Here is a 14,026-nt window from a genome sequence, read left to right as displayed (position 1 = left end):
TCTGGACATAAAAATCTTTCGTGAAAGTGTTCGTTAACTGATCACCCACTGTAATAAAGTATTTGTTTACATATGCATCAGTTCTAATTGTATGGTATATTAGTATTTTTTAATGCAGTTTGTCATCTTTCCATATAATGATGAGTATATCAAATTAATATTCTGATAAAAACTAAATAAAAGAAAATCATGTTACTTATTGTATCATTGTTGCAATGCCAAGCTGTAATTTTTAATCATATTTTAATGTAGCCTAAATAAAAATTTTGAAATGAAATTGTGTCATTTCTGGTCCAGACCAGTAGTTTGTATATAGTTATTTGGGGCTTCAGGTCCCTAAGCTTTCCATATTTGGTCTCGATTTTCATCTATCTAACTCCATGCTTGAGATTAACAAAGGACAGACAGACGTCAATGGAAATGTATAGGTCTGACCTTTGAAAATTATAGGCAAGCGCCAAATCCGACAGAGGGCGCTCAAGATGGCTGCCGAAACAGGTAAGGAACCGACCATGTGTTTGTTCAATGCCTGAGCCGATTCAGTTTCCATCGGTGACGACTACTGCGATGATCAAATGGAGAACAAATCATTGAATTTATAAAGTAAATAATTAATAAAAAGTACATGGCCGGCATTATTTACATTTAATAAATATATAAAAATATAAATATGACTATACAAAGATAAAACTTGCTTCTGAAAGACAGAAGCAAAGTTTTATCTTTGTATAGTCGTATTTATATTTTTATATATTTATTAAATACATTGAATTTATGTCAAATTCTAGACTGTATCGGCGACAGGAAACGTTGTCTTGTAGAAGGTGAAGCCGTTTTGGATGCTGGACACATCGTATTTTGTGGATTAAACTCTAACAACAACACTGAAAGTTCATGTTGTTGCTTTAGTGTTGCAATCTCAGATATTGTCGTTTTAATACATCTCAATTACGGGGAGAATGCACGTGCAAAGCGGGGCTGTCTGGTTTTCGTAAACATGTGATAGCCGAGCATAATACTAAAATGAAAACAAAAAACGTAAATTAACTTATATTTTCAATTAAGAATATTTTTAAAAATTTGACTGGAAAGTTATCTCGACATACGTATATGAAGATAGAAAATTTACCTATTTTCTTTCCGATCTGCGTACAAAAACAATTTTTCGACAGGCATGTCCATTTACAAAAAAAAAATTAGACATTTTTTTCTTTTTATGTGGACGGCTTCAGATTTTCAAGAGAATAATTTTCAAACTTGAATAGGAATATTACCGCTACGTCATGACTACATAAGAATTATTATTTAAAAATAAAATAAAAGACTATCGTGTGTAGAATTAAAACACTTCTCACCTGTTAACGTGTAACAGGTGAGAAGTGTTTAAATATTTTAAGCAGTATACACCATGTTCTAATATAAAAACATAACTATTATGATAAATAAAACTATGTTCAGTGTTGTTGTTAGAGTTTAATCCACAAAATACGATGTGTCCAGCATCCAAAATGGTTTTACCTTCTACAAGACAACGTTTCCTGTCGGCTTCCGTACCTGTTTCGGCAGCCATTTTGAGCGCCCTCTGTCGGATTTGGCGCTTGCCAATAGTTCAATAATACATATATTTTATTATTTAACTTAATTTTTATCAAATATTGACTTAATTTCTTTAATTATTCTGTAATAATTATTGTTTGAAACAAACTTAACTAAAGGACACACATTGTTTTATATTTTAGAAGTGATGATAGTGATTTTGCAAATGGCTGTTGATGTTGTTTGTAATCAGTATTGTGATAGAAGCTACACATTATAGTTAAATTGCTTTTCAATACATATTATATTAATTTGTCTTAAAATCTAACTAAAAATTTGATTTATAAATTTACAGAATAAATCCTTTCAGAATTTTTAGGTTATTTTCAAATTAGAATCTAATTAATATGTAGTTTGTGTTATAGATAAGTGGTGATGACATGACATAAATATTTTAGTAATTGGAATGAATTAATTACTAATTTAGAAACATCTAGAGGAAATGATCAATCTAGACAGGAATCAAATCTGCACTCTTTTAAATGGGACAGGTATATTATATTACCAGTTATGTCGTCTAAGCTCCAATTGAATTTTTGTTATTACAGTATATACACAAAGAGGAAGATCAAATATACAAATTATGCTTTCATTACACTAACTGGACACTGTTGTCCCTGATTCTCTATTCTCACTATGCTTATTTCAAAATCATTAATTAGTTATATAAATTACCATTATTGAAGTGAATTGTTATTATATCATAAATATCTTCAAGCCAATGTTTATTAATCAGGGATGAAACTAATAACATTAGTGGTCTAATACAGATTTACAAATGTATAAGGTAATTAATAACATGTTAATAATCTATAAGTTTTCGGTGTAAAAATAAATAGGTAAATATTCACTTAGGTAAACCTTATGGTGGCACTTCTGGAATCTTGACATGTGTCTCTTGAATTTTAATGTAGGTGTCGCTATCAATGATTTTCAAGAATTCTAACATCAATTGGTTTTTAGATTATTTTTTTTTTATTACTTTATAAACAGGATTAGTATTATTTTATTACTTCTTCTGCTCATGCCTTCTCCTAGGGGAGGTTGGCGGCCAGCAAATAACATGATTCTCTATTGTGAGTCTTATGAATAATTTCTTCAGTATCTAGTCCTGTCCATTCCCTAAGGTCATCCATCCAGCCTCGTTGCCTTTTTCCCCTTGATCTTCTTCCCTCAATCTTTCCTTCTAATGTCAGTTTGGGGATTTCATATTTTTTGCCCCTTAGTATGTGTCCATAGTATGCTAGTTTTCTCCTCTTTATTATTTTTATTAATTCTCTTTAGCATCTGCCATCTGTAACACCCTGTCATTAGTGGTCTTGCTTGTCCAGTTGATCTTCAACATTCTTCTGATTGCCCACATCTCAAAGGTCTCAATTTTCCTCTCCATATCTTTTCATAGTGTCCATGTCTCACATCCATAAAGCAAAATGGGCCAATTGTAGCATTTTAGCATTTTTAGTCTTAATTATATAGATTTCGTTTCTTTTCCCATGGTATTTTTCATCTGGTTAAACTTGTCTTTAGCTTGTCCAATTCTGCTTTGAATTTCCTTTGATACATTATTGTCTGAATAGAATCTTTTCCCCAAATAACAGAAACTATCTACTTGTTCAAGGTTCTCCACCCTGTATTTCATCTTTATTGTGTGCTTATCTTTACTTAGGCACATTGTCTTCATCATCTTTGTACAGTGGGTGATTGGTTAACGAACATAATCCATTCCAAGACTTTGTTCGCTATCCGAATTGTTCGTTAACCGATTATCAATTTACCATAGGTTTGTATGGGAATTTGATTAATTCGTTCTGGAGACCCCAAAAAATAAAAAAATACATACTTTCTTACTACGTTTATTTATATGTAATAATAAAAATACATATATACACAGTCTTGCATTTTTATTAGTTATGTTTTTTCCGTTTGTGGGGGTTAAAGAATCTATCCAATATCGATTGCTTTTCTCTTTTCTTCAGGATTTTCAGAAGTAATTAATAGCATTGTAATTGTAGAAATCCCCAAGCCTATTAACCTCAACCTGGTTTGTATGCCATTCTAAGACCGTTGGTCTGACCTCCCCACTTCTTCAAAAGATCTTTAATTAATAGCAGATATCGGCATTAATCTTAGTTTTCATAATAAAACATATCTTGCCGAGTTTCTTGGTGTTCTTCATTCAAGAGTTCTTGGCATTCTTCTGTTGTCAGACCTGTTTCAGGTTCCATTATGAGCTCTTCAATGTTCTTTATTTCTCAGATGCGATTTTTGTTACTCCTTAAGCTACTTGAGTCTTCTTGATTATACTGTATTTTTTTTAGATAAGATTGAACTGCACCCTACTGTAGATTTGTTCAAGCCATACTGCCAGCAACATCAGACATCTTCTAACCACTCTCTACCTTTGCTATTATACTTTCACCTTTCGAAAATAAAAACTGACGCAAAACTTAATGAGTGCCTGCCCGACAGTCTCGCTAATACTATAAAAGAATTGTTTCTGTCAGAAAAATAAAAGGCTGGAATTACAAGGGATTATTTCAAAGTTCAAGGAATACTATCTGATCAGTATATATCAGGTTGAGTGTTGATGTTGATGTCTCCCGCTTTCTGAAAAGTTTCGAATTGTTACAAGGGAAAATCAGTCGGTATTTGCTATTTTCGTCACTTCTTTTTATGTTTGTTCAGTGAAGTGTTTGTTGTCCGATTATAAAAATCTTTTGCGAAAGTGTTCGTTATCCAATCTGTTCGTTAACCGATCACCCTCTGTATTTACTGTGAGTCCCATTTCTTCCCTTTTTGATACTAGTTCATTTAACAGTGTTTGTAGTTCTTTTTCTGATGTAGCAAGCATGACTGTGTCATCTGCATATCTGAGATTGTTAATGCTTATCCTGTTAATCTTTACACCTTCTGTTCTATCTTCCAGGGCCTCCTGATTATGTACTCAGCATACACATTATATAGGATTGGTGAAAGTACACAGCTCTGTCTAACTGCTCTTTTCACTTAATCTATTCAGATTCTTCATTTCCCATTTTATTACTGTTTCAAAAATAGGGAGTTTGGGAGTTTTTATAAAAATTTTTTGGAGTTAATGATTAATATTTTCATCTGTATTGTAGTAATTGTCAGAATTATTTAATTAAAGGGCAACAGTTTTTATGACAAAAGTGGACCTCAATGGATTTTTTCATTATTTAGAATCAGATTTTCTTGAAATAGATGTTGATAAAAGAATTTCGTCAGATGTTAAGTTTGCCATAAATTTCAGTTTACAACCTGTAAATGCAGATTGTATAAAATACGATGGTCATTGTAAATTAATTTATAGAACTGATAGTAATTCAATTTTATTTTGATGTCACAAATTCAAGATGATGTGTTAGCCATTTGAAGGAACATTTAAAGATAAATTGGGCAAAATTTCATGGGGAACTATTTTTCCTCTGTATGGCATCTAATTTGCATAGAGTGTATGTTGAGTGTGAGCTGTTTGGCTGTGGGCATGAGTTATCATCTAGCTGTTATGATTTCCTTGTATAATTTATCCCAAATGAAAATTGTTAGACCCGGAAAGATTGTCGAAATTGATGGAATTGTGCCTTCTGTTGGGCCAGATACTGTGTTAAAAGTACGGGAAAAATGTCAAGTAAGATAAAACAAGATGTAGTTACTAAAGATGTTGCAGAATCATGTTCTAGTTTGAAGAAAAGGAAGAAAAATAAATAAAAGTATGTTAATTGTGAGTACAAAAATTTTTTTTCTTTACAATATGGTTTTGTTAGTATTTACGCTGTTTGCCATCTTGTTTGTGGACATAGCATTCACAAACATGATGGCAACTGGAAGTGCTGCCATCAGGTTTACCTAAGCAAACATTTACCGATAAATACTATACATAGATATGTAAAAATAGTATTTGCAAATCTTCTCTTAAAAATGTTTTTGTTGCATTTATATTTTTTATCAAATTTTTGATTGTTAAAAGGGTGCCTTATTGGATTAAGCATCTTAGTGCAATGCTTTATTGCAATTATTAATTTTTGTTAATAATTAGGTTTTGATAAAAATATTTATATATATAAATTTAATTTTATGATGATTTCTGGATTTGCTTATTTCTATTTTACAAATATACAGTACGTCTTTTCTAATATGAACTAATTCTTGGAAAAGACGGCTGTTGTATAGATTACTCCCCATGGAATTTCAAGACTGAGTATATATCTGAACTCAGGGGACCGAGGCGAGTTCAACGGTATCGTACTTTTGGACCGGAGACCAAAAATAAGAAACTTGTGATATTTACGATGCCTTTCACAATGCATTCTATGCCATTTTAGAGTTCATTTTCCACTAGGTGGCATTTGACTTTCGTGCTCTTGCCAGACTCCTCCCGTAGGGGAGTCGTCAGCGGGCCACCCAGTGTTTAACGTCACTAGTTATTGATTCACAGTAGTTCTTGAACAAAAGAAAAAAAAAGGAAACCTATACTGAACTGCAAGCAACACCACCTAGTGGAAAACTCTTAAAATGGCATAGAATGCATTGTGAAAGCCAAGATATTGTAAATATGATAACTTTCTTATTTTTGGTTTCCGGTCCAAAAGTAGGGTATTATTGAACTCATCTCGGTCTCCTGAGTTCAGATATATGCTCAAAGTCCCGAAATTCCATTGGGTGTAATCTATACAACATGCAAAAAGATTGTTCAGACTTGCAGGAATATGTATAGTTTGACAATTACTATGAAGTAACACATTTTTGGCATAATTAGTAGAGGACACAAGTCAAGGATTAGCGTTATTATTACTATTATTATTCCTCATGTTTAAAACTTATAAAACAAGAGATTAAAAATCATAACATCATTTTTCATTTAGTGAAAACAAGTCCCTCTAGATTTAACTTTTATGTTGTTAAAAATTTTTATTTCTATATATTTGTTTTCAGATATTGGTGGTATTGTGATATTTGAAGTGTAACAAACATGAATGCATAATAATATTGCCCATAATATTAACAATTAAAAAATAAAATGCTGCAACTATAGCATAGTTTGCAGCATTCTATTTTCTATTTAATTTTCTAACTATACCCTATTTTCATATCACTTGTCTTTTTATCCATATGCAGTAACATCTGAAGCTTATTCATTTGTAAGGACATAGTATATAATCACAAGTGAAAATATCTGAAAATAAATGTGAAAAAATAAAAGTTTTATTTAACAATGGAAATAAATCTAGAGAGACTTGTTTTCACTGAACAGGAATTGATGTCACAAAGTTTTATTTCTTATAAGTTTTAAATGTGAGGAATAATAATAGTAATAATAATGCTAATCATATGATAAAATAGTAAAAATAATTGTTACACATAAAAAAAAACTAAAACTGTGAAGGTTCAAACTTACATCACCTGGCTCCAGTGCCTAGCATCTTATTCACTTAGCTGTTGCTCGTCATGGATTTGAAACTTCCAAATGTTTATAAGCTAAACAATTAGTTTTCAGATTTGTCAGAACAATTGCTAGTGCACACTTTTTATACAAATTATAGGGATATCACAACAGGCATAATTTTTGGAAATGCTTGAGAAATGAGTTCTATTATTTGGACAAGGAGCTGTTTGTGTTTAGGCCTATGTGCTCACCATGTTTCGTTGGAATTGTGAGATTCGAATGTCAGGCTCTCTTCTTGTTAGCAGTAGGAATCATTTTTGAAAAACTTTTTAATGAATAATTCCAAATAACACATTTGATCAGTGTTTAAACAATATTTCACTATGATTGATTCTATATGATTTTCAACTTCATTCTATATTTGTTGACAGAAGCATTCTGTCAACAAATATAGAATCAAGAACTGAAGATGATCTTCAATTGAAGATCAAAAATGTTAGTTGAAAAAACTGTTTTGAATTAATTGTTACTAGAAAATAATTTAAGGCTTCAGAATGAAGTATTTAATATTTCACATAGTCATGTCAAAATTTTTAACTCTTTTATGCTGTCAAATAAAATCTTTATTTTTTCATATTTATTTTCAGATATTTTTGCTTTTAGTTACATACTGACACCATAAGCAAATAGGCTTTAGATATTGCAGCATTTTTTTATTGTTAATGTTATGGACAATTTCTTCATGTGTTCATGTTTGTTACACTTCAAATACAATATAACAATACCATCAATGTATTTATTTTCATATAAAAATACATGAAAATAAATACACAAATTGACACCATACTGAATATTATTGTGTGATGTCATTGTTGTAGCTGATGTCGAAGAACCAGAAAGGAGAAAGATATCTTGAATTCAAAAGTTTTTTTATGATTTTTTTGAAAGTTTTGAATAAGATAATCATCAAATTTTGCTATTAAATAAGAATTTTTAGGAGTCAAGTTTTAAAATAGCTTTATACAGTAACATAGGTGATGTAATTAGTGTTGGTGAAGATGATGATGAACTGATTGATAATTTGATGGAAGCAGAATACATTAAGTCAAAACTTGTAGAAAGTGTTTTCTGAGTTGTGGATCAAGAAACTGTTATGCTGATGGTTGTAAGGAAAATACATGCAAGGACTTAGCATGGAAGCATGGAAATTTACATCTATCAGCATTGTGTATTTATACAGAAGTAATGGAACACTTAAAGCTAGAACCAAGCTTATCATTTCTTAATTTAGGTAGTGGAACTGGATATTTGAACACTATGGCTAACCTTATATTAGATTCATATAGCATTAACCATGGCGTTGAAATTCACTATAATGGTGTACTTTGTATGCAATTTTAGCATAATTTCCACAAAGACATGCCTTCTTCTCTTAGCGAATCTTATTGCTTACTTCAAGCATAAGCTTCTGACTACTGGAAGTAAAGTAGAACATTCAGATGGTAAATGTATTCTGTAATTTGAAGAAGGAAATAATCCCAGCAAATGGCAATTAAGAAACTCCAGTTTTGAAGTTGTTCTACACAACTTTACGACAGCTTTTCTATAAGATTTGGCCGGTGTAGTCATATTAATACAATTTCCATGAAACTACTGCGATAAAGCAATAAAAATATGTAACACCTACAAACCAACATGAAGTAGATTTAATTAAACTTATTTGTTTGATTAAATCAAACATTTTCCTCTGTTTTTAATGGTCATCAGGTTTACACTACGTAGAACTAATAGAATGTGTTTTTTTAATAAAAAAAAAATGGAACATCATGAAATGGATTTTGAACATTGTGAAATATGCACATGCCCAATGTTGCACTTTAACAAGGTTCTTCTAAGTGGATAACAATTTAAAAAAATAAAAAAAATGGTTTATACAAAATATAAAATTCCAAACTTAAAATAATAAAATAAATAACTTACCGGAATATAAACGTAAAAATGAAATCAAACACCTTAGTATTTCCAGCAACAAACTAAATTTAATAAAATAAGAACGTTTTCGACTATTTTCAATAGTCCTCTTCAGTTAAGCCTCTTTAAAATGAAATAGAACGTAAAAATAGAATGCCAGCAATAACATCATTTAAATTTAAAATAATAACATAAAATAAAAATAACATAAAAATAGTACAAATTAAACAGTAAAATAAATTAAAACAAAATATTAAGAGAATTAATTGTTGTAGTAAAAAGATTTTTATGCACCAGATAGACTATCAGCATCTCTATGGTTGATGCAACCTTTGGTATTATGTGCCTTGTAAATCTCAAGCTTTTCAATGTATTTAATAACATGTTTATTAGTGGCAGTCTTAATTATGAAAGCTTTATCCCAATGTACATTGATATAATTCGCATTCAACCTTTTAAAAACCAGTAATAAAAATTTGAAAACAAACGTTTTCGACCGTTAACTCGGTCTTCATCAGGTTCTAACTATTGAGATTCAAAACTGTTCCAGAACGTATTCAAATTTTCGAATAGAACCGTTGCGCATTCGTGTTACGTGTTGGCATGCGTAATACGTGTGGCGCAAAACACAACGAAATTACTATCCATATACAAACGAATTAAATGGAGCTATGGGGAACATCCCCTTCGTAACAAAACTTCCAAGCTTGAGAAATATTACACTCATCTTTAGAATTGATGCAGGTTGTGTGCAGTCCAGCCTTGTATATTTCCAGACTTTCCAGGGATCGCAGATGGTCCAATCGGTGAGATATTTTAATCAATTCTGCGTTTTGCAGATTATTGCGCGGAATTGATTAAAATATCCCACCGATTGGACCATCTGCGATCCCTGGAAAGTCTGGAAATATACAAGGCTGGACTGCACACAACCTGCATCAATTCTAAAGATGAGTGTAATATTTCTCAAGCTTGGAAGTTTTGTTACGAAGGGGATGTTCCCCATAGCTCCATTTAATTCGTTTGTATATGGATAGTAATTTCGTTGTGTTTTGCGCCACACGTATTACGCATGCCAACACGTAACACGAATGCGCAACGGTTCTATTCGAAAATTTGAATACGTTCTGGAACAGTTTTGAATCTCAATAGTTAGAACCTGATGAAGACCGAGTTAACGGTTGAAAACGTTTGTTTTCAAATTTTTATTACTGGTTTTTAAAAGGTTGAATGCGAATTATTTGCTCACACCAGTACAGAAGTCGTACATTGATATCTTGTTTTTTTGCAAAGGCTGCCAGGACAGTACTGTCCAAGTTTTTAGTAATCGAGTATTTATGCTCCTGCAGCCTCTGTTTTAAAGACCTCATAGTGGCACCAACATAAACTAACTCTGAATTAAAACGGCAGTCAGTTAATGGGATTGAATATACTCCTGATGTATTGTTTTGATTTAGTTTCAACTTATCTGTTCCGTAGAATTCTGTAAATCGTAGGATTACGTTGATAAATCATTTTAACATTGTTCTTGTGAGCTATTTTCTTAAAGATCGAATGTAGGAAAGGAATATAGTTGAGAACTACCTTTCGGTCTTGGTTGGTAGTAGTACGTTGTTTATTTGTTGGATTACAAAATTTATCAATAAGAGCGTTAATATCCCGTATACGATATCCCTGTTGTACAGCTATTGTGCATATGTAATTTAGTTCTCTATATGTGTCATAAATACTTTACAGTGGGTATAGGCACACTTTATCCAAGATCTAAAGGCTGCATGTTTAAAGTTGCTGGGATCAAACGAATTCTTTGGAATAATAATAGGTAGATAGCTAGGCTTTCACCGACCTCCACTGTTGAGTCCAAAGCATAAGATGCAAGGGAAGTCAAATAACTTGGGAGTGGAGTCTTCTTTCATCTATCCAGGATCTTCCACTCTACATATGATAGGATGCTTTTATGACAGCTGGAAAGGTATGAGGTCTACAAGGCTACTGTAAGGAAACACCATCAACCACATGAATGCAGTCATTCCCCATGGCTTGGAAGTTTCATGTTCATCAACATCTAACTGATGACGTTCCATCAGACTCAAATTCTGTGATGTGTGATATATATCCACCAATAGCCAGACGTCATACCTACTGTGGCATGTGCAATTCTAAATGAAGAATTTTTTCGTAGAACCATAATATTATACCTGATGATGTCTACTGGTAAATGAAAAAGTTTGTACATCTGTTTATTTGCTGGATTCTGGTTGTCTGTGTGAGTAGTCTTTTTGTCAGTCTGAAATTTTTCGAAACTATTAAATGTCAAATTTAGAAGTTCACTGTATCAAAGCATTATGTTATTCTGTTTGTCCTATAAGAACAGTTTGCCTTATTGAAATTTTAATCTTGTCAGATATTTTTAACATTAAGGGTGGGACTATGCAGATGTGAGTGAGCAAGCAAGAATATGTGGTGAGAAGAGGCGAGACATGATAAATATCATACCCTGTCAAATATGTGCGAGAACCAGAAATTCACTTGCACCAGTGAGATTTCTCGCTTCTTGCTTGTGCATGTTTTCCTTTGCAAGAACTATATTGCTCGCAACTGCTCTCTCGCTACTAAATTCGTGTCTGCATAGTTACATCCTGTATAGCAAATGGCAAATGTTCCTGAAAATCCTCTGTCATGTATTTCACCTTATCAAAGGTTTACCTTATTGAAAAATATAATTTATTTAAACAATTTAGTAAGTTTTTATTATTAATATAGTTGCTGTTGCTATCTCATAAAAAATCTTTAGACTAGATTACAAACTAAATTAATTAGTTCATAACTGAAAAAATAGAAATTTTCTTGGCTAGAATTGGCTATATCTTACCAGCTCATGGGACTTCTATTTAATATATTGTTTCTCCATCTAGCATGATGGAATACTTTTTATGAGAAAGTAGAATTGAAGAATTGAGAAGAATAGAGATTTCAAGAAGAGTTGCTAATATTTCTATTTGCTCAAGTCAAGCTTGGTGTTGTGATGCTGTTTCTGCCTTTGATAAAGCCATTCTTACTTGATGTTGCTCAAACTGGACTTCATGGCCTTCAAGAGTCTTAGTTGTTCTTATTCTTTTAGATACAGAATTTACCTGACCAATTTTACTTTTATGCTTTTCTTAGGAGTTTTTGCTATTTTGTCAAAAAAAAAAAAAAGTTTTTTAATTCAACATTGATGAAACAAAGATGAATTGCATACATATTAGTTAGATCAGCGATAACACTTTCTAATAAACATTTTGATCATCCAATATTATTTCCAGCAATATTCATGCAGGGAGTTTTATGGTTATTTGATACTAAGCCTGATTTATTAAAGAAAATTAAATCTAATGAAAAATAAAAAAACTCATAACTTGTATTTATAAATTCAATTTTCTTAAAGTTTTAAATAAAACATTTATTAATTATGCAAATGTTACTTTTCCTGTAATTATAATCCCAAAAGAGATTAATAATATTCACATAATAATAATGTAAATGAAACTCACAAACCTTATTGTGCTTTGCATTTAATTGTGAAAACTGTTATGTTACTAATGTTTTTGGTCCATACCTAGGACTTTCCTCAGGTAGAATTCCTGAAAAAATCAAATCTCTCCAATGTTAGTGTTCTTTCTTGGAATGCATATAAGACTGTTTTCAAATGTTCATAATAATGTTCGTCTTCAAATGTTACATACGAATCAAAAAAGGATTTGATCCTATAATTTTTAAAATATAGTTATAAGTCAAATTATTAAAATCTTTAATTATTTAAAAAATTATTAAATACTATACTAAGTTATACTAAATTAAAAACTATATTAACTGTCTCTGTACAAAATGTACTTGGACAAATCTCACAAGACAGTGTTGGTTACGACACTGTCTTTTTTTTAATGCTTTTTCGACTGTTAATGTGTGTATTTTGGAAGAATAAGGTTAAGAAAGTGTGTTCATTCATTTAACAAAATATTTTTTAAATTTTGACCCAGAATTACAGCAATACAAAATTATTCAGTAAAATCAGAGAACAAATTTCATTACTTAAAAAGAGATGTATTATAAAAAGTAATAATAATTAGAAAGTTTGTAAGGTTACTCATTTAGAATAACCAAAGGTTAATGAACTACTGCCTTATGATACCGAAAACTAGGAGAGCATACATTGCCTTAGTGAATGTGCAGACAACACATTATGATGCAAGTATCATATCTGACAATAGCCTTGTGGATTGATGGTTAAATATTAAAATATTAAATACCCAATGGACAGAAATGCTTTTATTATAATTTATAAATTCTTTAATTATTAAAAAGTTTGAATAATAATTTCATGCAAAAATTATTTACTTGTAATCTAGAATTTTTTGATTTTTCACTGTTATGATAATCATTGAAAATAAAGTTTTTCAGAATATATTTTAATTAACCATTAATAATTAAACAATAAATATTTTTAATACTTTATAACAGGGTGATCAATTACATTGGCTTGCTTGTGCATTATATGTTGCATGTCGTGCAAGTGCTGTTCCAACTGTTGACAGAGGATCTTACATAGAGGGAAATTGTGTTTCGTTAACACGATTGCTTCGATCATGCAAATTAAGGTAAAAACAAAAATTTCAATTTCTGTTAATATATAGTAACATGTTTACATTTTATATTAATAATAATAATAAAAGTTACAAAATTATTACAAAGAATTAGATAATAATAAGGACTTATCACACCACAAACACTCGGGTATTAATGCAGTACATTTAATAAAACAAAAGGGGTGTACATTATTTTTGGTTATTCATGCTAATTAATCATACTTACATGTATGTAATCAATTTTTAATGTATACCCCTTTTGTTTTATTAAGTGTACTACATTGATATCTGAATGTTAAACTTCTTGATGCTCTGTTTGTCTTATTTTGTCATTCTGTTGTGGTACTATCATAATAGTAATATTTATTATTAATAAGGCAGTCATTTTTATGATTAGCTCTAAATTAGAATTTTTTACAAATTTATTAGA

General features: G+C 30.8%; 1 protein-coding gene across 4 annotated transcripts in view; it reads left to right on the top strand.

Moving 5' to 3' along the window:
- Positions 1–14,026, top strand: part of LOC136977037 (retinoblastoma-like protein 1) — a 130,449-nt gene that overhangs the window by 7,690 nt on the left and 108,733 nt on the right. For all 4 annotated transcript variants that reach the window (XR_010881025.1, XM_067272469.1, XM_067272466.1 and 1 more), the window contains exon 2: positions 13,472–13,608. Coding sequence is in view for 2 of the 4 variants with exons in the window: in XM_067272466.1 (XP_067128567.1) it covers positions 13,472–13,608 (137 nt within the window). In the remaining 2 variants the exon portion in view is untranslated. The remainder of the gene's footprint in view (positions 1–13,471; positions 13,609–14,026) is intronic.

Source organism: Centruroides vittatus, unplaced genomic scaffold (assembly GCF_030686945.1).
Source record: "Centruroides vittatus isolate TY-2023 unplaced genomic scaffold, ASM3068694v2 contig_439, whole genome shotgun sequence".
Classification (NCBI taxonomy): Eukaryota; Metazoa; Arthropoda; class Arachnida; order Scorpiones; family Buthidae; genus Centruroides; species Centruroides vittatus.
Note: the sequence above shows the minus strand (reverse complement) of the source record. Positions and strands in the feature narration are given on the sequence as shown.